Below are 24,829 nucleotides of genomic sequence, written 5' to 3' on the forward strand. Positions count from 1 at the left end.
ACTTTTTATTAGTAACACAATCTTCTATAAAAGGAATGTAATGTTTTTACAGAATAAAATTGGGACATATATTAACCAGACAACATTTAAAGAAAATTTAGTGTGGCCATTTGAAAACTTTAAAAATTCTAGTTTGGCATTTTTTAAGTGAAAAAAATTTTCTGGCCGGCGCCGTGGCTTAACAGGCTAATCCTCCGCCTTGCAGCGCCGGCACACTGGGTTCTAGTCCCGGTTGGGGCGCCGGATTCTTTCCCGGTTGCCCCTCTTCCAGGCCAGCTCTCTGCTATGGCCCGGGAAGGCAGTGGAGGATGGCCCAAGTGCTTGGGCCCTGCACCCGCATGGGAGACCAGGAGAAGCACCTGGCTCCTGGCTTCGGATCAGTGAGATGCGCCGGCCGCAGCGGCCATTGGAGGGTGAACCAACAGCAAAAAGGAAGACCTTTCTCTCTGTCTCTCTCTCACTATCCACTCTGCCTGTCAAAAAAAAAAAAAAAAAAAAAAAGAAAAGAAAAAAAGAAAAAAATTTTCTAATTCTGTAAGAGCAGGAAATCACAGATGCTTTGTGTTTAAAAGGTGAAATAGGAGTAAATTTTATTCAGTTATTATTAATGCTTTAAACTCATAGAAACCTCACAAACTAAGACTTGAATAAAAGAGGAAAAAGAATAAAGTGTCACTGTTTCAAAAGAAGAAATATGCATGAAATCTGACATGATGTATGCAGTGAATACTTATACTTGCTAAGATGTTGTAAGAACATTTTTGCTTCACATGAGTAATAAAGATGGCCAGAAATACACATGAAGATAATCTTTTAAGTATATATAAGTTTAGTTTAGTAATTGATATAAAATAAATGGCCATAGTGATATAGATTTCTATATATTATATATAGTATATATATATACACATATATACATACATACACACATATACATATCATATATAGGTATACACACATATACATATATTTGTATATATGCACAATTATTTTTATATGTATCGTTGTCTGCCAGAATTTCCCATCTAAACCTACAATTTGAAATGTTTTATTAAAAACATTTAATGGAGGTAAAATATATACAAACCTAAATACAATGAAACCAAAATAATGTAGAAGCTAGAATCTTCTCTGTACATATTACTTTCCTTCCTAACAAGATAGTGTATTTTTGAATGACACCATATTACAAGTGGCTCGTTGCTACGTTTATTCTGTATATGCCATGGCTGTGTCTACAAATATGAAACATCTGGAGTAAAACTGAAAAACCCAAACACCAAAGATGTTTTTAAGTGCTTTTATATGAGATTATCAAGTTAATAAGACAGTCAGATGACTAAATTTTTAAAACTTTATCAAGTTTTTTATTTGTCTTATAATCTTTGTTCTATTTGCTACAATTTGACATCTACATTACTTAAGTGTGTAAATAAATCAAGGATATCATGATTTTATCCTGCACCTCCAGTGTTCTGGCTACTAATATTTCTTTAGTTGTCTTAAAAAAGCAAGAGAACATTTAACCTTAAACACATCCCCAACCCTCTATTTTTTACCAGACCACATATAGGGCTAGTTGTTTTCTATTACCGGACAAAACAGTTATCCAGGCCAGGATTCTACTTAACAGAATCAGTAGAGGAAGGTGGAGTAAGAATTGACTCCTCTGCTCTGAAATTTTTTCTAGGATGAAAATGTGGGCTTTGAGAATACCGAGGTTTCAAACCTACAGATGAAGGTTGGGAAAAGCTTCTTCTCAAAGAATGTAACCTTGGTTCGTATTAAGAGATTTAAACAAGATTAGGGTTTCAATGCATTTTAAATGACTAATTTTACAATTACTTAAGGGAAAAATTAAAAAAAATAAGATTAACTGGGCATGGATTCTGGAGAGAAAAGGTTTGCTTAAGGAAATTCCCACTAAAAAGAGTAGGATACCCTATAACCTGCTGCTGGACAGGGAGGCATCCTACAGCTATAAAAAGAGACTTGCTATAAGGGGCTGAGGTGGTATACCCAATGGCATTTCTAAATTGATAGGTTATACTTCCTTTTGCATCCCTGAACTCTGGTAAAGATTTGTTAAAAGATTTAGGGTTGGATCCTGGGGCAAGAAAACAACTCTCCAGAGAAAAATTAGAGAATTATTAATATACTACCTTTATGTTAATAGAATAATATTTTAATCTTCCTGTTAAGTAAAAATATCCAGTTAACTGATTCTGTGTTCCAAAAAATTTTTATTTGATCTACGGCTGATTATAAGGCTTGCTGGAGACAGTGTTTTGTTCTTCAACCGAGAATAGGAATAAGAGTATTGAGGGACAGTGAAATCCTTTGGCCTAAGAGTATCATCATTTGATTTGATTTTCCTGCTTTAAATGATTTGAATATGAATACTGTGATTCAAGAAGCATGCAAACATCAAGGATGTAGGATTTACCTCAGAATAAAACTTGAAATAGCACCTAGGCCAAATCAACTGCCCAACCTGCATCTGACAACAGAAATTTAATACCAAATATTCTAGTAGCTCTTCTAAAAACTTAACTAATGGCGGGCGCCGTGGCTCACTTGGCTAATCCTCCGCCTACAGCACCAGCACCCCAGGTTCTAGCCCTGGTTGGGGCGCCGGGTACTAGTCCCGGTCTCTCCTCTTCTAGTCCAGCTCTCTGTTGTGGCCCGGGAGGACAGTGGAGGATGGCCCAAGTGCTTGGGTCCCTGCACTACATGGGAGACCAGGAGGAAGCACCTGGCTCCTGGCTTTGGATTGGTGCAGCGCCAGCCGTGGCAGTCATCAGGGGAGTGAACCAACAGAAGGAAGACCTTTCTCTCTGTCTCTCTTTCACTGTCTATAACTCTCTGTCTCTCTCTCTCACTGTCTAACTCTGCCTGTCAAAAAATTAACAACAACAACAACAACAACAAAAAAAAAAAACAAAAAACTAGCAAGTTATATATAGTTAAGGTAAAAAAACTAGTTTATAAAATAAGAAGCAAATTTTCTCTAAAGAGGAATGTTAATGAAGTAGGCAGACATACAGGTTAAAATCAACTAGGTTTGTGAGCTGGAAGACCAGGCCTTTGCAAGCCCCTGTGTGACTTCACGCCCTACCTGATACTTTCGCCACGCCCCTGTGTGACCTCATGCCCCTACCTGGCCACACCTGAGTGCCCACTGGCCAATCAGGTTAATTAACCACTCCCCTTTGGACCCTTTGGAAGTGAGTTAAAAGCCTGGGACAAAATGTGTCTCGTCCTTCTTCTCTTTGTCCTGGCCTCTAGCCAGGAGGGGGTTGGCTGTAGCCCTGTGCCTCCAGGGCTTGTGAGGGGGCTGGCTGTAGCCCTGTGCCACCAGGGCACATGGCCTTCGGGCCACCTGCCCTAGGCTTCCTGGCCTAGATGCTCCTCCATGTGTCTGGTTCCTGGTGCTTGGTATGAACCCAGATTTACCTATCTTGGATAAAGCTCTCACTTTCCTATGATATCTCTCACTGAATAAAAGCCTAAAATGTACCATGCTGCCTCGTTTATTGATGCCAGTATTTAGAGTTCTTCTTTAAATATTAGGCAAGAACCCTCTCAGGCTTATTAATATTGGGGATTTATTAATAAGCATATGATGATAACATGTGGCACCCCAGATGAGGATTTCTGGGGAACTTTAAGAGGCCACATTTTTGTACAGATTTTAGGGGGTCATCTTTGACATCATTAGGTCATATATATAGTTATAATTTCCTCAATTTATGTTGACCTACAACAAACAAACCAGCTTGCCAGTGTTAGAATAGATAACTTGTAAGTGGTAAGTCATAAAAGCAATGTGTAATTTTTTTTTTGAGGATTAAAAGCAAGATTTTTTTTTAAACTTTATTTTATTATTTATTTATTTGACAGATAGACAGTGAGAGAGAGAGAGAGACAGAGAGAAAGGTCTTCCTTCCATTGGTTCACTCCCCAAATGGCCGCTACGGCTGGAGCTACGCCGATCCGAAGCCAGGAGCCAGGTGCTTCCTCCTGGTCTCCCATGAAGGTGCAGACACCCAAGCACTTGGGCCATCCTCCACTGCTATCCTGGGCCACAGCAGAGAGCTGGACTGGAAGAGGAGCAACCGGGACTAGAACCCGGCGCCCATATGGGATGCCGGCACTGCAGGCGGAGGATTAACCAAGTGACCCACAGCGCCTGCCCCAAAAGCAAGATTTATTAGAGTCAAAGACCTCCAGCCAGAGTGGCATGGAGGGGGTAGTCCAAGACAGGGAAAAACCCTAAGGACCATGTGGCACTGTGGTTTTTAAGTACAATTTATTTTTATTTATTTATTTATTTTATTTTTTGACAGGCAGAGTGGACAGAGAGAGAGAGAGAGACAGAGAGAAAGGTCTTCCTTTACTGTTGGTTCACCCTCCAATGGCTGTTGCGGCTGGCGCACTACGCTGATCCAATGGCAGGAGCCAGGTGCTTCTCCTGGTCTCCCATGAGGGTGCAGGGCCCAAGCACTTGGGCCATCCTCCACTGCCTTCCCAGGCCATAGCAGAGAGCTGGACTGGAAGAGGGGCAACCGGGACAGAATCTGGTGCCCTGACCTGAACTAGAACCCGGTGTGCCGGTGCTGCAAGGTGTTGGCCTTAAGTAAAATTTTGATTGATATTCAGTTACAAGGCTCAAAACCCATCAAAAGATCTGATTTACAATCCTTTATCCTATCTGGCTTTCTCAAAAAACAAAAACCATCCAGAAGGGTGGGATAGATAACTTGTTTTCACAATAAACTGAGCTCAGGAGGATGCAATCACCACTCCCTTGCTATTCTAATGGTAAAATGGAGATTCCTAAGGAAGGAGGGTGGACATTTTGTTCTTGCTAAAGATTAATTTTTTAGGGGGAAGCAAGCATTCCACACCCCAAATTCCACTGAGACCACCCTTACTGCCTATTAACCCATCTGACTCATCACATTCCTCCCTCAAGATGAATGGACCTTAACTTCTGTTGGGGGACTAGGTGATGATCACTCTGGCTGCTTCATGTTGAAAAGGGGCGTCCTTGGGAAGGGCAGTCAAGACAGGGTTGGGAGGGAGGGTTGGGGGGCAGGGAGTGGTGGCTTCTCAGTAGGAGGTGGCTTCTTCAAGGGGATGCAGTGCCAATTTGCAGAAACTGCTTCCACCTGAGGTTTCTTGTGCATTGCCACCTAGAATTTTACTTTTTCAAATCTGGAGAAAATGAATCTAACAAGCAGTTTAAACTCACAGGATCTAAAACCAAGGACACACACATTCATTATTAGAGGCCTTAAAAAAGGTGCCGTCTAAACCAGGAGCAAGTTTTCTCATTGAGAGGCAAATAGAAACTGACAGAAGTGGGCTTTACGGCCTTGCCAGTTATGAGGCCCAGACCTATCCATCTCTTCACATGGGGTATATCATAAGGGAGGTGTGAACTTCGTCAAGGAAAGGTACCCTGTTGACTTCCATTACCTAGCTGGCCTGGGGGGAGAGCTGATTTAAAGAAAGGGTAGGTGGCATCTCTAAAAGGAGCTAATTTACAGTTTTGCCTGCAAGGTTACTGACCCTACTTGCCAACCACTCAACAGCAATGCTTACTTTGGAAGCCAGCTTAGAGCCAAAAAGGCCTACAACTCTGATCTGGAAATCCTTCAACTCCAGGGCAGTTCCATTTCCAGTGACCCAACTCTTGGCTGGCAGAGCTACCAGGGCTCTTCATAAGCTGACTTCTGTTGAAGCCCTTGCTTTCCACATTGACAACCAATGCAGTGGACTGGCCTGCTGGGTCTCCTTGATGGCCGATCACTGTGTAAAGCAGCCATTAATTGGCTTACCACCTATCTTGACATTGTTTTTGCTGCCTAGCTTCTTCCTCCTGTTTTTTGTTAAAACGTCAGACCAGAGGAAACCTTTAAGAGGATGCAAGTCAAGAGGGTACTCCGTCCCTAATCTTTGGTGGCCTAAACTAGAAGTCTATAGTCACAGGCATTTTTTTTTTTTGACAGGCAGAGTGGGTAGTGAGAGAGAGACAGAGAGAAGGGTCTTCCTTTTTGCCGTTGGTTCACCCTCCAATGGCCGCTGCGGCCGGCGCATCTCGCTGATCCGAAGCCAGGAGCCAGGTGCTTCTCCTGGTCTCCCATGCGGGTGCAGGGCCCAAGCACTTGGGCCATCCTCCACTGCCTTCCCGGGCCATAGCAGAGAGCTGGCCTGGAAGAGGGGCAACCCGGGATAGAATCCGGCGCCCCGACTGGGACTAGACCCGGTGTGCCGGCGCCGCAAGGTGGAGGATTAGCCTGTTAAGCCATGGCGCCGGCCTAGGCATGTTCTGATAGTAGTTTTTCTTTGAGGTAGACAATGCCCATGAGGAAAGTTATGTCCTCACTTTAAAACTTTCTCTCCCTTCATTTGGTCTGAAAGGGAGGTTTTGCCTGTTTACTGTGCCCTTGGCAAAGTAAATCTAGCTGTGAAATTATAATTTAAGCTCTCATTCTGGCTATGCTATGATTATATAAAAATGTTAGCCATCACTTTTATAAGGTCTAAAGATCAAACTGTACATCCTGGAGAGTCCTTCAGTATAGAATTAGTTTCCCGACTTGAAGAGAACAGAGAAATGAGGGAATAAGTCAGGCTTCCCAGATCACTTACTGACAATAATAATATCAAATGAAAACTTAGCAAACAATTTTAACTGTTAAATAACAACTTGTGAAATCATTTACCAAGAACAAGAAACAGAGCTGGGACTTAACCCAGGCACTCTGAGATAGAAGCAGGTATTCCAGTGTCTTAAATGTTGTGTCAAACGTCTTTTCCAGTATTGTGTTAAGGATCTTCCCTTCCCCACATGTTTCTCAGAAATCCCTTATTTTATTATAGTGACCTTTTGTTAGTAATCGAAAGTTGTAAGTTCTATCACTTAATAGTAATATCATCTAGGGCAATTTTCCTAACCTTGTTATAAAATTTGCCTATTTTACAAAAATAATGAGGGGATAAAATGAGATAATGCATGTGAAATACTTGTAAATATAAGGGTGTCTTTGCCTTGAAATAAGACAGTAAGCAAGAATGTTTTAAGCATGACTTTATAGTACATCATCAACAATACAGTTTTTATAAAGAATATTATAATGGAGTTTAAACAATATTTATTGACTTAAAGCTTTCCTGTAGAATAATGTAGTAATTAATATAGCAAATTTAGTTAACAGAGGTTGCTAACAGGATTTTAAGACTAACATTTTAAGACTGTTCCACAGTTATAGACAATTTCTTCATGAATAAAGTAAGAGATAATAGGATCTCTGAGATTCTTTTGAGTTCTTAATTATGGTTCTATAAAAATGATTTAATGTTTATAACATAGGGAAACAAGCTTATAACTATATCTAAACAGAACTCATATATATAGATCAATGGTTAAACCAGAAACCATATAGCTTCAAAGGTAAAACTAATAGAGAAATTGAGGTTTAGCCATTGTGGCTTAATCCCATTTCTGACTAATAGTTTTTGATAGTTTACAGTTGTTTCTACAGGGGACAGATTCTAGGACCTTCCCATGGTTACTGTAATCCATGGAAGTTCATAGATTATACAAAATGGTGTAGTATTTGCATATAACTTATATATGTCCTGTAGAAAACATATAATACCTTATACAATGAAAATGCTATGTAATAGTTATACTATATTGTTTAGGGATTAATGACAAGAAGAAAGTTTGTACATGTGCAATACATATGCAGTTATGTTTTTCTGAATACTTTCAATCCAGGATTGGTTGAATCTGTGGAAGTAGAATTCATAGATATGAGGGGCCAATTATATTTTGTGATTATATTAATAGTGTTACCTGCATTCTAATTTCCTGGGACAGTCTAGATTTATGAATATTGTTTTATTAGAATTTTATTTTTTGAGAATTATTGTATGGGTATACTAATATGGCAAAATTCTTTGTTGATTAATATACACATATTTAAAAGTTCTATCATTTTAATTATTTTTGCTGTCTTCATTTACTCTTAAGTGTCCAGATTTAGATGATAAATATATGACTGCCCCATATCATAAGAATTTGGAGCAGAGATCAGCAAAGTTAAGAACTGTCTCATTACTATAAGGAGCAGAAGTGAAAGCAAAACTTGATATGACTGATAAAACATCAGAGGACCTTGTTTATAGGTATATAGTCTTAATCTCTAAACATAATCAAATCAAGTCTGCTGTTCATTGATGAAGGCAGACATGAATTTCAAAAGCAACTACTTCAAAGTTTATGGAAAATGGAATTTAAAGTTTATTTTGGTGCAGAAAAAATCATTGAAATCCATGCATAATTTTTTATAATGATTTTTCCATGAACTTTCTGAAGTACTGTCATATATCCTGGACAACAAGGACTCAATTCTGAATTAATATAATGGCATTTCAGAAAAGGTTAAGTTCACAATCATTGGAATTTGGTAAGTCTCTAAGAATGTGATTATTTCATAGAAAAGGTAAGATCTTCCTGTTGCACATGACCCTATTCAGACAAGGCAGTAATTACAAGTTTGTCTTACTGCAATGAAATGAAGAATAAAAACAGAAACAAGATTCTTTTGAAACTGCATGACCTAAGATTAAATCATGTCAGTAAAACCTGTTATTGCCAGTTACCTTCACTTGGAGTGTATGAGCAATTGTTCTGAAGGATGTTTCATAAAGAAAGTAGACCAAGTAGGTTATTTATATGAAGAAACGATCTTGAGAATGGATTTTGGATGTTTTCCCACATGTACAAATTCATGTATGTATATATGTATTTTTGTGTATATGGTAAAAGAAAGCTCTGATCATCCTCACAAAGTTTCAAGTTTTGGATGATCCAGATTATATTCGACTGGATTTAGAAGAAAAGAGCAAGTATGATACAATGATTATATGCCAAAGAGCATATGGAATTCAAATAATATTAATTATTGAAGGATGAACTTAGAAACAGTCTTTAAAAATATTTATTTATTTGAAAGGAGAACAACAGGGAGAGGGAGGGAGGGAGGGAGGGAAAGAGGAAGGGAGGGAGGGAGGGAGGGAGGGAGGGAGAGGGAGAGGGAGAGGGAGAGGGAGAGAGAGAGAGAGAGAGAGAGAGAGAGAGATCTTTCATCTGCTGGCTCACTCCCAAATGGCCACAACAGCCGGGTCTAGACTGGGCTGAAGCTAGGAGCCAGGAATTCTATCTGGGTTTCCCACATGGATAGTAGGCATCCAAGCACTTGGGCCATCTTCCTCTGCCTTCCTAGGCAGATTAGCAGGAAGCTAATCACAACTGGAGCAGCCAGGACTTGAACCTTCACTTTGATATGGGATGCTAGTGTTGTGAGTGGTGGCTTAACCTGCTTTATTTCAAATGCTTCATTTATTTCAAATTACTTCAAAGTAATACAAGTCCCATCTGATTAAGAAAATACTTTACTTTGATAACTTACAGATTATGATAGACCCAGCCTTCACTAGCAGAAATCTGCTAAAATCTATTTCATTAATACTAGTGTGGACCTCTGAAATCTTTTGAGGAAACAGGATAGTCTTTTCCAAGAACAGTATATACAAAAAGATGTATTAACATATCCTTTTATCAGATTTTAGGATTTAGTAAAAAAAAAATTAACTCTGCCTGATGGCCCACCTTTTCAATTTTCTCATAATTTATAATATATAATAGAAATTATTCAAGGATTAGAAGGTTATAGCATTCCATGTTCAATCAAAAGTTATCCCAGTTCTCTTTTTCGTTGTACTTCTAAAATGCTCACTTAGTTGTTATCAGGAACCACTGTGAAAAACTTGGGAGTTTTACTAGTATCAATGGGTTCATAAATGGAAGAAAGAAAGAAGCTGTGAAAACCAAGAACTACTTCCTAAGGATGAATTAGCTAGTATTTAAGCTGGATTCCTTATATTGCTTGAACTTTTCCATGTTATCGTCTACTGTAGAAAACTCAACCAAGCTGGATTAAGTCTTTTGGGATAATGAGAATTCTCTTTAATATTATACACAGGGAATTGAGATGAGGAAAGATCCTTTTTTCTTTCCTTCTCTTATTTTCTAAATCTAGAATTCCATTAGTAATATTATAGTATGTAAGACTCAGGATTTCAAAAAATCCGGACAAATTCTACCCAAAATAGAAAATAGAGGTCTCTCAGGATACCAACAGTCAGGCTTCCTGTATCAGAGTGCCAGTTTGAGTCTCAGCTGCTCTACTTCTGATCCAGTTTCCTGCTAATGCACCTGGGAAAGCAGTGGAGGGTCACCCAAGTACTTGGGTCTCTGCCACCCATGTGGAAAACCTGGATGGAGTTCCTGGCTCCTGGCTTCTGCCTGGTCCAGACCTGGCTGTTAACGGCCATTTGAGGAGAGAACCAGTGGATGGAAGTATGTGTAGCTCTCATTCCACCCACCCTTGCCCTCTTTGTCACTCTGCCTTTCAAACAAACAAACAAATAAATATTTAAAAAGAAAGAATACCAGCAGTCAGAAGGGGGAAATGTCAGCACACTCAATTTTTAAAATTGATTTAAATAAGAACATGGTTCTTGGAGAACAAGCTGTAAGGAAGATATTCAGGTGAACAGGCAGAGAATTCGTTCCAGAATGAAAGAGGATAATTAGCAGGCTTAGGGGATTCATTACCAGGAAGAATTTGGTTTAATTCCCAGCTTAGAATTTTCCAAAGGGAAAACTGCTTTTTAAAGCACTGAAACCTATCAATGACAGGGATCTAGACAGAATGTCACCCGTCAGAGGTAGTAATGGGAGAAAAAAATAAATGCTAAGAAGTTTGGGACAATTACTTTGAAGGCTTTATGTTTAGGAAAGATACTCGATTCTCCTTATAAAACAAAAAAATAGAGTATCATCCCCTAAAAGCATTAATTTCCCTAGTAGATATGTTTTATCTTCACTATCATATGAAGGAAGAAATGGAGAAGAAAAGTAAGAGTCTAATTAAAGGACTTTCTTATTAGACATTCTCTCCTCAAGCCTAAGGGCACAGAGAATCTTAGGTATAGCCCAAAGTAGCGTAAGGATCTAGGGTCTCCCAAGTTTTTTCTGATGACAACCAACTGATAAGTAAAGGAGCTGAAATGGAGGAAGATTCTTAGCAGGGAAGAAGGGAAGAGCTTTAGTCTCTATACTTTACTTCTCCTACTCCTGTTTTTCAAGCGGAAGCACACCTAGGGGATGTTTATGACTCATAATCTTTAGAGACAGACTAAATGGCAGTTACTATGTGGGTACACACCTTGATTGAAAGAAAAACTGAGGTTAACATATACACTACACTAAGAAGTAATCATCAAAATACTGCCAAATAGTTGAGTACTAGCATCATTTAACTGAGAAATACATTATCAAATGAGGAAAACTGACAGACCTACTGATAAAAAACTTATAAATTACAAGTTCTAAAAATAAGTCAATTGGACCATTACTGTATATTTTCAGGCTTAGAATTATATCAGTTGATCTATTTTAAGCAGTATGTCCCCAAAGCATGATAAACTAGAAATCCTTCATCTTTTAGTTCACTAGTTAGAAATTTATGAATGCTGTTTCATATTTGTGGGTCCTGACATGTCAAAGTGAGTAATATCCAAGAATCATGAAACTAGTATGTGGAAAACTGAGGGATAAATTCTTAAGGAAAGGAAAAATTAAAAAATAACAATGTATTCAGAAAATATTATTGTACTTATGCAGTTCATAAAAGCAAAGAGACAGAAACATAGCAGCTAATCAGAATTATACTCAATAGGGAAGGATAGAAGTTGACAGAAACATAGCAGATATTCAGAGAATTATATTCAATAGGGAAGGATAGAAGCTGATACTCTACTTTTAGATTTATGTGCAGTGATGAAAATACTGAATAGAACTGAAATAACAGCACCAATTTTGAATATTATTTATATTCATCCTTTGGATATAATTTTGCCATTTGCTCTTTTTTAAGTCTATAAGGATTTTAGAAAAAATTTTAGTCAAAGTATAGGTCTAAGGGTCATAAATTTATTATAATAACAGTAGAGAACATTTCAAAATAAGATAGAAGAGCTGGATCAGATGTTTTCCTACAGTCATTTCTAGTTCTTTGATTGTGTATTTTAATATTTTCCAAGCACAATTTCTGGAACAGATAAAAAGAATTTTTGTGTGTGACCTCAACTCATTATTTTATAGTTAGGCATAGCATAAGTCCAGGAACTATATATGTTATATCTACATGTTTGAAAAAAATTATATTGCCATCATTAGTGAAAATTTATAATGCAGAGTTATAAACTCAATCATACCTCTTTTCAAGCCATCTTTTGAAATCAGCTGACAGAAGAAGTTAGTCTTAATCTTCTAAGATACTTTATATTTTGAAATGTTAGTATCTTTTAATCTCAATTATATTAGATTTGGGGAAAACAGGTGGCAAGTTATTCCCTTATAATTTTTAGTAAAAATAGGTATTAGCATTTATATTATCTACTTCCACTGAATGCAGTGAATTTTAGCTAATTTCTTCAAATTGCCTTTTCAAAATAGGTATTAAGGAAAAGTCTACTTTCCAAAATTACTTATTGAAGACATACCTCAAAATAGAAAAAAAATGGACTTCACTTACTAGTGTAAGAATTTTTTTCCTCAATCTATTTTTAGAAGTAACATATTTGAGCTATCAAACTAGGCCATGAAGAAGGTTGAAAGATATCTTCCATATATTCATATTGTTAATAAATTACAAAGTTTTTATTAGTTTCTTATAATGAAACTAAATTCTAAGAGAACATATGTGTTTCATGAATTATATGTGTGCATATATCTAAATCTATATGCAGTGTGTTCTGCATATACTCTGTATAGCTCTGTGGAAGAAACACACTTCAGTATTAATTGTTACCAAAATTCCTTCTCCAATAACATCATTAATTTTTATTACCAGAAATTTGTTTAGCATCATGTTTAAAATTTTTGAAAATTTTGAAATTGTTTTTGAAAATCAAAACATTAAGTGTTTTGTTCTCAAGGCTAGTACTATTAAAATATTTCTAATGTCAGTGGTTAATAATATTTTACTGACAGAACAAAAAATTTTGAAATTTCATTGTGGGACAACTTAGTCTATTGACATTTCTCAGACTAAGAATAATTAATGTATATGGGATCTTTGTATGCTAGATACATGAAACCATTTGACTGGCAAAGATACTAACTATGGTTTCAAAAGAAAATACTCTGACTCACAAGGAGAAACTTTGGGGTTCATGTCTTATTATTTCTGCTGCTGCTGCTGAGCATAGAATGAACTTGAGGTTAGAATAGGAGAGGGATGGGAGAGACTTATTAAGATCAATGCCAGTTTTATTGTTCCCCTCCATTGTAAAATTAAGAAGTCACCGAAAGAACTGTATATAAACATAAAGAGGGATATTTTCTGTACTACTACAGAAATTTTAGTGATTAAAAACTCTTATAGTTTGTTCTGTCACTTGATCATGGGCTCATTCCTCTTCTTTCCCAATTTTATAATAAGAATTTGCTTTAGAATCAGAATATAAAGTCTTTCTTTGGTGTAAAAAAAGTTGCATTTTATGAAAACAATTATTCTTTTGAAAATGAGTGACGTAGGTAACTGAATATATTGATAACATGTAAGAAGAAAAGGTTAAACTATTAACACATTTAAAGAACATCAACGTGGTGAAATGTCAGTGTTACAGGATCATGTTAGAGGTGAGCCTTTCTTTTATTAAAATTCCACTAGTTGGATCCACATTATATAAAATTTTGCAGCAATTTGATTATGGTATAGGAGGGATGTGTATCATCTCAAACAGCAAAAATTTAATATAGTCAAATTAATCACATGAAAAGTTAAGAATATTGATCGTGTTGATGGTATTTCTAATATTTGGAAAATATTATAAAAAAATCATAAACTTCAAACTCTGAAAACCATGGAAGAAAATTAAATAAGTAGCAGTAACAAGTAAATAAGAAATCAGACAAAACCATATTAAACGACAAAATAGCAAAGTAATAGAACTAATTCATTAAGGCTAAATAACCTACTATGTTCTAAAAGATACTAAAGTACTAAAATATCTGTTAGAAATGATTCTTATGCTAAATATTAAAATGCATATGAAAGAATGTGAAATATATCTAAAAGTCTGAGAAGAAATAACACAAGCAGAGAAAATGAAAGACACCTCACTATTCCCAATGTGGTTATTATTTATGGAATGGATAAAACATGTAGAAAATGTCACTACAGTTAGATTAACACATAAAAAAAAAACCAACATGTCACATCTACCTAAATAATTTTGCAGAACAGCTGAAAAGGCAAATTTCATCAAATTTAGACAGATTATAGTGGAATAAATAAGTATGGTGATGTATTAACTAACCCTAAGTTCACAACGGGCAGCTTCTAGCTGGTTCGTTGAAGCTGGATCTCGGTCACACAAGGATCATTGGATAAGAAATCAGTTGAGGTGGACTAGAGCTGCCCGATTGTCTTAATAATGAATGCTCCACACTGTCTGTTAAGTAAAGAGAAAATACAGATCAGAAAGACTGAATAGAAAAAAGGAGTAAGTTAGAGTAGATGAGTGTAGAACATCATTCAATATTTACTAAATACTTGGAGAACGTGGCACTAATTAAATTTAGAGTGCTATGAAGCAAAAGGCTAGCAACTAGGAGGGATCCAGAACTCAGTAAAGATTTGCTCTCTGTTCTCTGAGAGCATACAACCTGCACTAGACAATCTCTTGTCTAGTGTCACATTATAAATGTTTAGTATCTAAAAGTCTAAAATGAAGAACAGATCAGAACAGGTTAAAGTGAGCTCTAACATTTTCTTCTATAAGGTGAGAGGAGGACCGGTCTTTGGTCAAGGGTATATGAGTAGCTGTGCTCCCCTGCTAGAACCTCCAAACAAGCTCTCAAGGTGAGTTTTAAAAGGAGAATAGTGTTTCAGAAAACCTTACAGTTGTCCAAATTCCAAAAATTACTCTTAAAATTGGCAGAGGCAGGACAGGCATTAGGTACCTATGCTGTTTAATCCAGAGTAATTCCATATACTTGTGTCTTCTTAGGACTTTTGAAAGAGAAGTTTGTGTCAAAGAAACAAGCTAATTGCTATTGTCTTTTTGGCACTTTGACCCTAGGTTGGCTCCTAATTTAGCAGACCAAGCTATCCTAAAACATATTAATTTTGCATACACTCAAGAATTTTCCACATCTGTTTTCATTATCCCTAGAGTAGTGCTGTCCAATAGAACTTTCTGTGTTGATGGAAATACTCCATATATCTACACTGTCAAATACGATAGCCACTAGGCATGTGTGGCTATTTAGTACTTCTAATGTGGCTAGTTGCAACTGAGGAACTGAATTTTAAATTCTATTTAAATTCAATTAATTTAAAATAAAAGTTAATAGCCTGATGTGGCTACTGGCTACTATACTGGAATCAGCACAACTCTAGGGGGTTCAAGCTTGTCTGGTTTGCTAAAACCAAACTCAACATATTGGCCTGTATTTCCCTGAGCTGTTCAATACTGTCAACTTCACATTATTCATTGCTATATTCTCAGTGTGTAGTACACTGGTAAGCATGTGGCTGGTGCTCAATATAATCCTCGCAGAACATAGATGTGAAATAAAACTTTTATGTATGTAAACTTGCTTGGTTAAAGCCTTAAGTAACTAGAGAGAACAGGGAGCACTGCTAGTTTTATTATATTCACATGTAAATAATTTAGGTTGCTGAATGTTATAATTATAAGATTATAATATTTAATGAAAAGGAATTTGGTAAGGATGTGATTAAGAGAATGATTTTAAAAACAAATTCAGATTTTATGCGTGATTAAAGGGTGGAAACTTAAGATGAAGAAGTCTTGAAGAAATTATAGTGATCTCATTAGGCACTTTAAGAGATTTGAAAAGGGATTTGGTAACTGAGAAATAGATCTATTATTCTTAGCAAGTTGCTGAGTTGAAAAAAGGGACACAAACAGTGTGGCATCAAGAGGTCAGAAAAATCACTGCTACAGTTGTGATTTTAGAGAAGTTAGATGGACAAACAAATGCATAAGCAGTGATGATTCTGAAAATAAAATGTAGAAAACTATATTCATCATTTTCAGTTTAAGGAGGTAGTGACCATCATCCAGATGGTAATATTTTAGGATTCCATTAGGAAAAGGATCAAAGCATTGTGTCACTCTGGCCTCAGAATCAGCCCTTAAGGCATTCAGATCTGGCTAAAAAGCCCATGAGAGTTTCTCAGGCATGGAAAGCCAAGACACTATGGTAAAAAATGACCTAAATGAAAGATTTGTATGAGTGAGGTCCCAGTGGAAAGAACAGGCCATCAAAAAAGGAAGTACCTTTCTCTGAAAGGAGGAGAGAACTTCCACCTTGATTATGGCCTTGTCTAAATAAGGTCAGAGCTTGTGAACTCAAGAGGCTTCCATAGCCTTGGCAGCTCATGACAACAGCCTCAGGTGATTACTGATGTCATAAATAAGAGTGTCAATTGTTAAATCAACAACAGGAGTCACTGTGCACTTACTCCCCATGTAGGATCTCTGTCCTTAATGTGCTATACTATGAGAATTAATGGTAAAAATAGTCTTCAAACAGTACTTTATACTTTGTGTGTCTGTGTGGGAGCAAACTGTTGAAATCTTTACTTCATATATACTAAGTTGATCTTCTATATATAAAAATAATTAAAAATGAATATTAATGAAAAATGAGATGGAAGATGGAGTAGGAGATGGGATGGTTTGCGGGTGGGAGGGTGGTTATGGGGGGAAAAGCCGATATAATCCAAAGTTGTACTTTTGAAATTTATATTTATTAAATAAAAGTTTTCTAAAAAAAAGCATTGTGTCAGATTCAAACACTATTAAAATGCAAAATAAAATTGAAATACTCCCTTGTAAAGATAATTTAGAGGGCAAGGAGAATTGTGCTATGATTAGTAGCTTATAAAAAGGGAAGACTTTTTTGTTTTTTTTCTGAAAGGGACATTGAAAGATCAAACTGAATGCAAGGAAAGATATCCACATTCTAGGGTTGATAAAATTTGAGGACAGACTAGTTTGACAGTATTTAATTCGATCAGGACAAGAACTAGCACAAGACACTTAGCATTTAGGTAAATGACATCATCAGATCTTGGCACTGTATCTAGATGAATACAGTAATCCCCCCTTGTTCTTGATTTTGCTTTCTGTGGATTTAGTTACCTGTAGTAAAAAGTAGTCTGAAATTATTAAATGGAAAAATTCAAGAAATAACTCAGACATATTTTAAATTGCTTGCCTTTCTAAGTAGCATGCTGAAAACTTACACCTTCCTGCTCTGGCCCACCTGGGACATGAATCATTCACTTGTTCAGCATACGTATGCTGTGTACCCATCCTTTAATCATGTAGTAGCCATCTTGGTAACCAGATTGACTGTCCTGCATTCAAAATACTTGTATACTTATGGAGTTTGGTACCATACATTGTTTTAGGCATCCACTAGGAGTCTTAGAACATATCCCCCATGGATATGAGGAAATACTGTGGTAATCCAGAAGGACCAATAATTTCCAATGGAATGAAAGAGATATCCCTAATGTCTTCCTCCATGACTTTCCAAAACAGGTAAATTTAAAATATAGATAATAAAGTATACAATATCAAATCCCACTGCTTATTCTCACCATGTGTCCTCAAAGTTGGAGGAGATATAATACAAAAAAGTTTAGAAAACTATTTTGTAAGGGATTAATATTTGATAAATTGAATCTTACGCCATGAAAAGTAAGGTGCCTACCCAAGTAACTGAATTCTATGAGAAAATAAAATCAATTGAGTAAAAGGAGAAAATGTTCTATTGGAATGACAGGTTAAAATTCAAGACTAAGTGCTCATAAAACAGAAACACATACAATAAAATGTGCTACATAATAAGATTTATCTCCATAAAAGTATGAATTGACTATCAACTAATACCTATCCTTATGCAGTACTTAACATACCAAATTACCTTTTACTATTTCCCCTGCCAGTACACACAATTGATTAAGTGTGTTGGCTAGTAAGAACTTAAGGCAAATGTAAATATGAAAACAGTCCAGGGGCCAGAGCTGTGGTGCAGTGGGTTAACGCCTTGGCCTGAAGTGCCGTCATCCCATATGGGTGCCGGTTCTAGTCCTGGCTGCTCCTCTTCTGATCCAGCTCTCTGCTATGGCCTGGGAAAGCAGTAGAGGATGGCCCAAGTCCTTGGGCCCCTGCACCCACGTGGGAGACCCGGAGGAAGCTCCTGGCTCCTGGCTTCGGATCGGCGCGGCTCCGGCAGTTGCAGCCATCTGGGGAGTGAACCATCGGACAGAAGACCTCTCTCTCTCTCTGCCTCTCCTCTCTCTGTGTAACTCTGACTTTCAAATAAATAAATAAATATTAAAAAAAAAAAACCCAGCCCAGTGGCTCAGGGTCATAAAATTCATCTTAAGCTGAAAAATAGATTAAAATTAAGTAATTAAAATGGAAATATAATAAACAAATTTATATTACCTTTAATTTTATATTTTAAGAGGTTACATTAACCTGTTAATGGCTAATTAAACAGTAATCAAACTATGGCCTGTAAGCCAAATCTGGCCCATCAGCTGTTTCATAAATAAACTAGAACACAGCTCTATTCATGTTTTCACACTACAGAGTTGAATAGTTTTGATAGAGAGTATGTGGCCTAAAAGGTTAAAATATTTACTATTGGACTCTTTTGTTGATCCCTGATTTAACTTTTTTGGGCTGGAAAGAAATTTTCAGGCTGGGAAACTTTGAAATCCTATGAAAGAAAGCCTTCACAAGATGCTTTGAGTACATAGGGTAAATATCCTTTTACTATGGACTAAATGTATCTGCCCCAAATTCATCCCTAGTGTGATATATCTGGAGTTGGATTCTTTGATAAGGTTAAAATTAACTGGCCAAGAACCAGTTAAAATTAAGTCTTGAGGACGGAGCTCTTATGAATGAGATTAATGCCCTTTTAAGAGGAGATAGGAGAGACAGCTTGCTTCTGCTGTTTCTACTCTGTGAGAGTATGATGAGAAGACATCTGCATACAGGGAAGCTGGTTATTATTAGTTACTGGATCTGCTGGCACCTTGGTCCCCTGGACTTCCTATACTCCAAAACTGTGAGAAATATATAATTGTTGTTTAAACCACCTAGGCTATGGTAATGCAGCTTGAACTAAGACAATGTTATACTGTGGAAATAATTTATTGCCAGACTTAAGTATGTTGGATTCACCTTAAGTGAAAATAAAAATAAGAAATGAAAAGCTTAATAGAAAACTTTAGAGAAACCAAGAGACTAATGTTAGCGCTTATGAGACTACCAAGAATGGAATTAACCAAATAAATACTTATAAAAGGTAAATATTTGTGTACTTGTTACCATGTTTAAGTTAAATCTCTGCTTATTCTGTCTTACTGACAGAACGTTGAGTGTCTAAAAGTCTTTACAAAAGCACAAGAACTTTTTTTTTTTTTTTTGCATTTAGACTGTTAGTGTAAGCTACATTTGTAAGAATGTTTGTAAAAGTCTGTATTTATTTAATGTGAGAAACTGTATTTGCCATTTCTGGTTATTATTCCTTCTCAATCTGTTGTCTATGTCATTACCTTTTGAGTCTGAATAATCTTAACCAGTAAGAAAGACTCAGATGCTCTTTATAATTAGGAACATGTAGCTAAAGACATTTCTTCTTGTTGACTCTAATACAGATATCTTTAACTGCTTTTGTATATGTGTGCCCATGAACTCCTTTGGCAGTCTAATAAAGCTATTCAGAATTATTCTCAGAATAATCTTTTTAAATATATAAAGCAAAATACGTAAGATTAAAAGGGAAATAAACTATATTGCAATAAACTATCTACAAACTCTTTAAAAGTTTGTAGTCTTTGGACTATATTAATTTTAAAACTCAAGCAGAATCTTAGTATCTCTTTTCCTTGAACTCTAAGATTAAACAGAAATGGCTGTAACATGATTATTATATAATACCAAGAATTAGTAGTTTACTTTTTCCTGCAAAGGTACTCAAGATAGCACCTAGGCCCCATCTTTTCTTTTTAAAATATTTATTTTATTTATTTGAAAGGCAGATTTAGAGAGAGAGAGAGAGAGAGAGAGAAGGAGAGACAGGTCTTCTATCGGCTGGTTTACTCCCCAAATAGCCACAAAGGTCAGGGCTGGGCCAGGACAAGGCCAAGAGCCAGCAGCTTCCTCCAGGTTTCCCATGGGTGCAGGGACTCAAGCACTTGGACCATCCTTGGCTGCCCTTCCAGGCACATTAGTAGGGAGGCAGACCGTAAGTGGGATGCCAGTGCTGCAGGCTACGCACTAACCCACTACCCTACAGCACTGTCCCAAGCCCCTTCTTTCACACTGTTGTCATTAACTTTTCAAATGCAAAAAGTGACATAATATTCAGCTTTGATCTCTTAAAGCAATTTGTGCTTTGATTTTAACATCTTAGGAAAACCAAGGGTAACAAGGTCTATATATTTTCTTAAGAGAACCAACTGAATCTTGAACTTAATTAAAATTTAATCAGTTTTAATCTTTTTTAATTTTACAATGGTATAGAAGATATGAATTCAGTAAAAACCATACTTTGAATCTTGATCTTCTGAGTCTTTGACCTTTTACCAAGTGAGTAATATGTGGTGTGGTACTCTCTCATTAATGCTTGTAAGTGACAGCAAGCTGCATTCCCAGTGAACCACAAGATCAGGAGGGTAAATAATTGATGTTCTATAGTGTACTGTGTTTTTACAACATTTTGTAGGTTAGATGTATTAAATGCACATAACCTGTAACTTACACTTTCAACTTGTGGTGAATGGGCTTATCAGAATTCCATTCTAAGTTAAGACCATTTGTCTATGCTATATATCCTTGAATTCAACATAGTATATATGCAAATATTTTTTCACAGAACCCACATAATGTATATTTTTCTGTTTACTTATCCTTGAATAGAGATTGATCCATGACAACTCTAATAGACTGGTTTCATGAGCCCCCGAGTCTCCTTATTGTTTGATATCCCTTTCCCTAGACTTATATCATTTAGGAGGCTTGATACTCACCAAACCTATGTAATTTCTCGTATCTAACTGGGTGAGCCTTTTTTTTTGTTTACTACTGCTGCCTAGTTTTATGATTATAAGGAAATTTATTCTAGAGAATCTGAGGCTGCCTGTTGTTTATGTACAACACGTGGAAATTTATACCCTCCTGGTACGCTGGGAGCTGCAAAGAACAGACCTTTCTTGTCTCTGCCCTCCAGAATATAGCACTTTATACTTGTCCTCCTCCTTCTCCCTTAGATTTTCCTAAGGTAGAAGGACACAGGTATTTTAGTCTGTAAATTAATTGATAAGACATACTAACAATACTGAAATTTGGCAACTGTTAAGAAGATGGTGGTGGTAGAATATATATTTTTTTTTTTGACAGGCAGAGTGGATAGTGAGAGAGAGAGACAGAGAGAAAGGTCTTCCTTTTTGCCGTTGGTTCACCCTCCAATGGCCGCTGCGGCCGGCGCATCTCGCTGATCTGAAGCCAGGAGCCAGGCGCTTCTCCCGGTCTCCCACGCAGGTGCAGGGCCCAAGGACTTGGGCCATCCTCCACTGCCTTCCCGGGCCATAGCAGAGAGCTGGCCTGGAAGAGGGGCAACCGGGATAGAATCCGGCGCCCCAACTGGGACTAGAACCCGGTGTGCCGGCGCCGCAAGGCGGAGGATTAGCCTGTTAAGCCACGGCGCCGGCCAAATATTTTTGTAAAATAGAGATAGTTGCTAACTTTAAGGCGAGTGCATGTTCTGGGCCTCTGAGCTAGAAGTAGTCAACGGTAGTAGTTCAGATCCTCTTCCAATTTGCTTCTGAATCATATTGCCTTCCCAAAGGATAAGCTGTATACAGTCTACAGCTGTGTTTTTCTTTTATCAGTGCTTTAATTCAAAGAAATTCCTCATAGCTTGGAAGGTGGTTAAATATTATCTTTAATATCCATGTTTTTCACACAGACAGCTGGTATACATGGGAGTTAAATTGAATGAACTTTTAAAGATGAACTAAAATTATAACTTCCTCAATTTTAAATATCTCAATCCTCATAAGAACAATTTTAATAGACACATATACTAACATAAATGGACATACATTGAGAAAACAGAATCAGATTAGAATTCTCCACTCATACCCTTCATACCATGGGATCAGATATTCATTTTAAAGCATAATAGTTTATATTCCCAGACACACACAGTTTTCCTTTTGATCCTTCCTATAATCTTGCTCAGTGGGATAATTCTGACATGTTCTCTTACTTTATTGACTTTAAAATTTAATTCAGTACAAGATGTGAATGCTGAATTAGGGAATGATAGTCCTATTAATCTACCATATTTAATCTAGTAACCTCTATACTGGTCTGATTTGTACTTGTTTTTGGATTAATTTGACAGACTATATAGAATGTGGTTTATAGTCAATAGTTGTTTCTGGCAAACAGTACTTCACAGCAGTTAGAATTGTGCTCTGTATAAGGTCTCTATAGTTTTGACATCCAAAATTCCTACTTTGAGAATACACCTAATTAACATTCATAAAATTGCAATCATTGGAGTTTTAAAAAAATGACTTATGCTTATAAAAATAACAGCCTCAAATCCTTTCAAAGAATATTTCTACCTTTCTACTTTAAAAGTCATCAAGGTTTTTGGCATCAGGGAAAATGTGTATACGAGTAAAAAGGCTAATGTCTCAAATATCATTCATTTATATTTTATTTAAATATTAGCTATCTTTAACACATTTTTAGAAAGATTGTTTTCTAATGATATAACAATACTGTATATTGATGTTACAATACAAATGCCCTATAAATAAGAGTGGGTAATTTGCCATATAATAAAATTTTTATAGTGAAGCATTTGTACAGAGTTCTAAAAAATATAGAAGTGGATTTGGAGTTTTATTCCTTAGTGGTACATCATTTTATATTGGGGGGCCACTAAAAAACCTAAAGAAAGGCCGGCGCCGTGGCTCAACAGGCTAATCCTCCGCCTTGCGGCGCTGGCACACCGGGTTCTAGTCCCGGTCGGGGCACCGATCCTGTCCCGGTTGCCCCTCTTCCAGGCCAGCTCTCTGCTGTGGCCAGGGAGTGCAGTGGAGGATGGCCCAAGTGCTTGGGCTCTGTACCCCATGGGAGACCAGGATAAGCACCTGGCTCCTGCCATCGGAACAGCGCAGTGCGCCGGCCGCAGCGCGCTACCGCGGCGGCCATTGGAGGGTGAACCAACGGCAAAAGGAAGAACTTTCTCTCTGTCTCTCTCTCTCTCACTGTCCACTCTGACTGTCAAAAAAAAAAAAAAAAAAAAAAAGAAAAAAAAAAACCTAAAGAAAAATATTCAATATAAAATGCATAGAACATTCAATTTTGAAAGTAAAAATTTGAAATGCAAAACTCTATGTAATAGCTCAATGTTACAGTTTTGACTTTGCTGGTTTACTACATTTTTTTCTTTCTAATAAAGTAAAATTGGAATAATTTTTTTTTTTTAAATTTGAAAGGGAGAGAGAGAATGAACCTATCTGTTGGTACAAATGCAAGCAATAGCGAGGGTTGTGCTAGGCCAAAGTCTTCAGCTGAGAGTGGAATCCAGGTCTCCCACATTGGTGGCGGGAACCTAAATTCTTGAGCCATTACCTGCAGCCTTCCAGGGTATGCATTAGCAGGAAGAATTGAGAGCAGAGCCAGGGCTCAAACCCAGGCACTCTGATATGGGATGCAAATGTCTCAAGTGGTATCTTAAATGCTGTGCCAAATGCCTACCCCAGAACTGGTAATGTTTATATGACTAAAAGAGTAACATCATAAGTTCTGTGTACAATTTCTCCTGTTACATACTCAACAAATCTTAGAAAAATTTTTAAAAGTACACTCTTGAACTAGAGGATTTAAGCTTTAAGAATATTTAATATTAATGTTCTTTGGAAATTTCTCCTGTTCTAGTCCCTATTACTCATTCTCTATTTGAATTATTCAATCAGTACAACTTCAAGCATTTGGGATACTCTATATATCTATCTACCTATCATTTATATCAGAAACTGAAAATAACCAACACTCATATCAGCTATTTACAGAGAAGTATATTTGAGATAAATGCTAACAACAGAGAAAGTCTGTTTCAGAAAATTTTCTAAAAATACTGAAAATTAAGTCTGTATAAATAAGATTTAGGTAACATCTTAAATTTTGACAGCAGGTAAAAATTATGATTCTATTTCATGTTGCAGTGGTTAAAAGCAGTGAAAGCAATACAGTGAGCCATAATGGTAATGAATGGTGATGAGGTATGTAGACTGTTTTGGTATTAAGTTCAACACACAGGAGAGGTCAGCAGCATAAACAGGAGCATGAGCTAATCTCTACCATTTTATTGCAAACAGTATGGCTACTTTTGTCACCAAAATACAGTGTACACAAGTTTCATTTCAACAGTTAAACAATCTGTGGTTCTTTACTGGAGATAAAGTCCATTTCCCTAAAGTGAAGTTATAAGAATTTCACTAAGAGACAGTCATAGGGAATAGGAAGAATTCTCTGCTACATAGGAGATAGTAAAAATATGGAAATATTGAATATACATACAGATCTAACTAGATCA

At 36.8% G+C, this 24,829-nt stretch overlaps 1 protein-coding gene across 1 annotated transcript in view; it reads right to left on the reverse strand.

Annotated features, from left to right (window-relative positions):
• Positions 1 to 1,622: 1,622 nt before the first annotated feature.
• The window catches only part of BOLL (boule homolog, RNA binding protein), a 69,813-nt gene continuing 46,606 nt past the window's right edge, over positions 1,623 to 24,829 (reverse strand). The window contains exon 11 of the mRNA XM_062201282.1: positions 1,623 to 1,781. Within this exon, the coding sequence (XP_062057266.1) occupies positions 1,623 to 1,781 (159 nt within the window). The remainder of the gene's footprint in view (positions 1,782 to 24,829) is intronic.

The sequence above is a fragment of the Lepus europaeus genome, chromosome 1, assembly GCF_033115175.1.
Source record: "Lepus europaeus isolate LE1 chromosome 1, mLepTim1.pri, whole genome shotgun sequence".
NCBI classification, from domain to species: domain Eukaryota; kingdom Metazoa; phylum Chordata; class Mammalia; order Lagomorpha; family Leporidae; genus Lepus; species Lepus europaeus.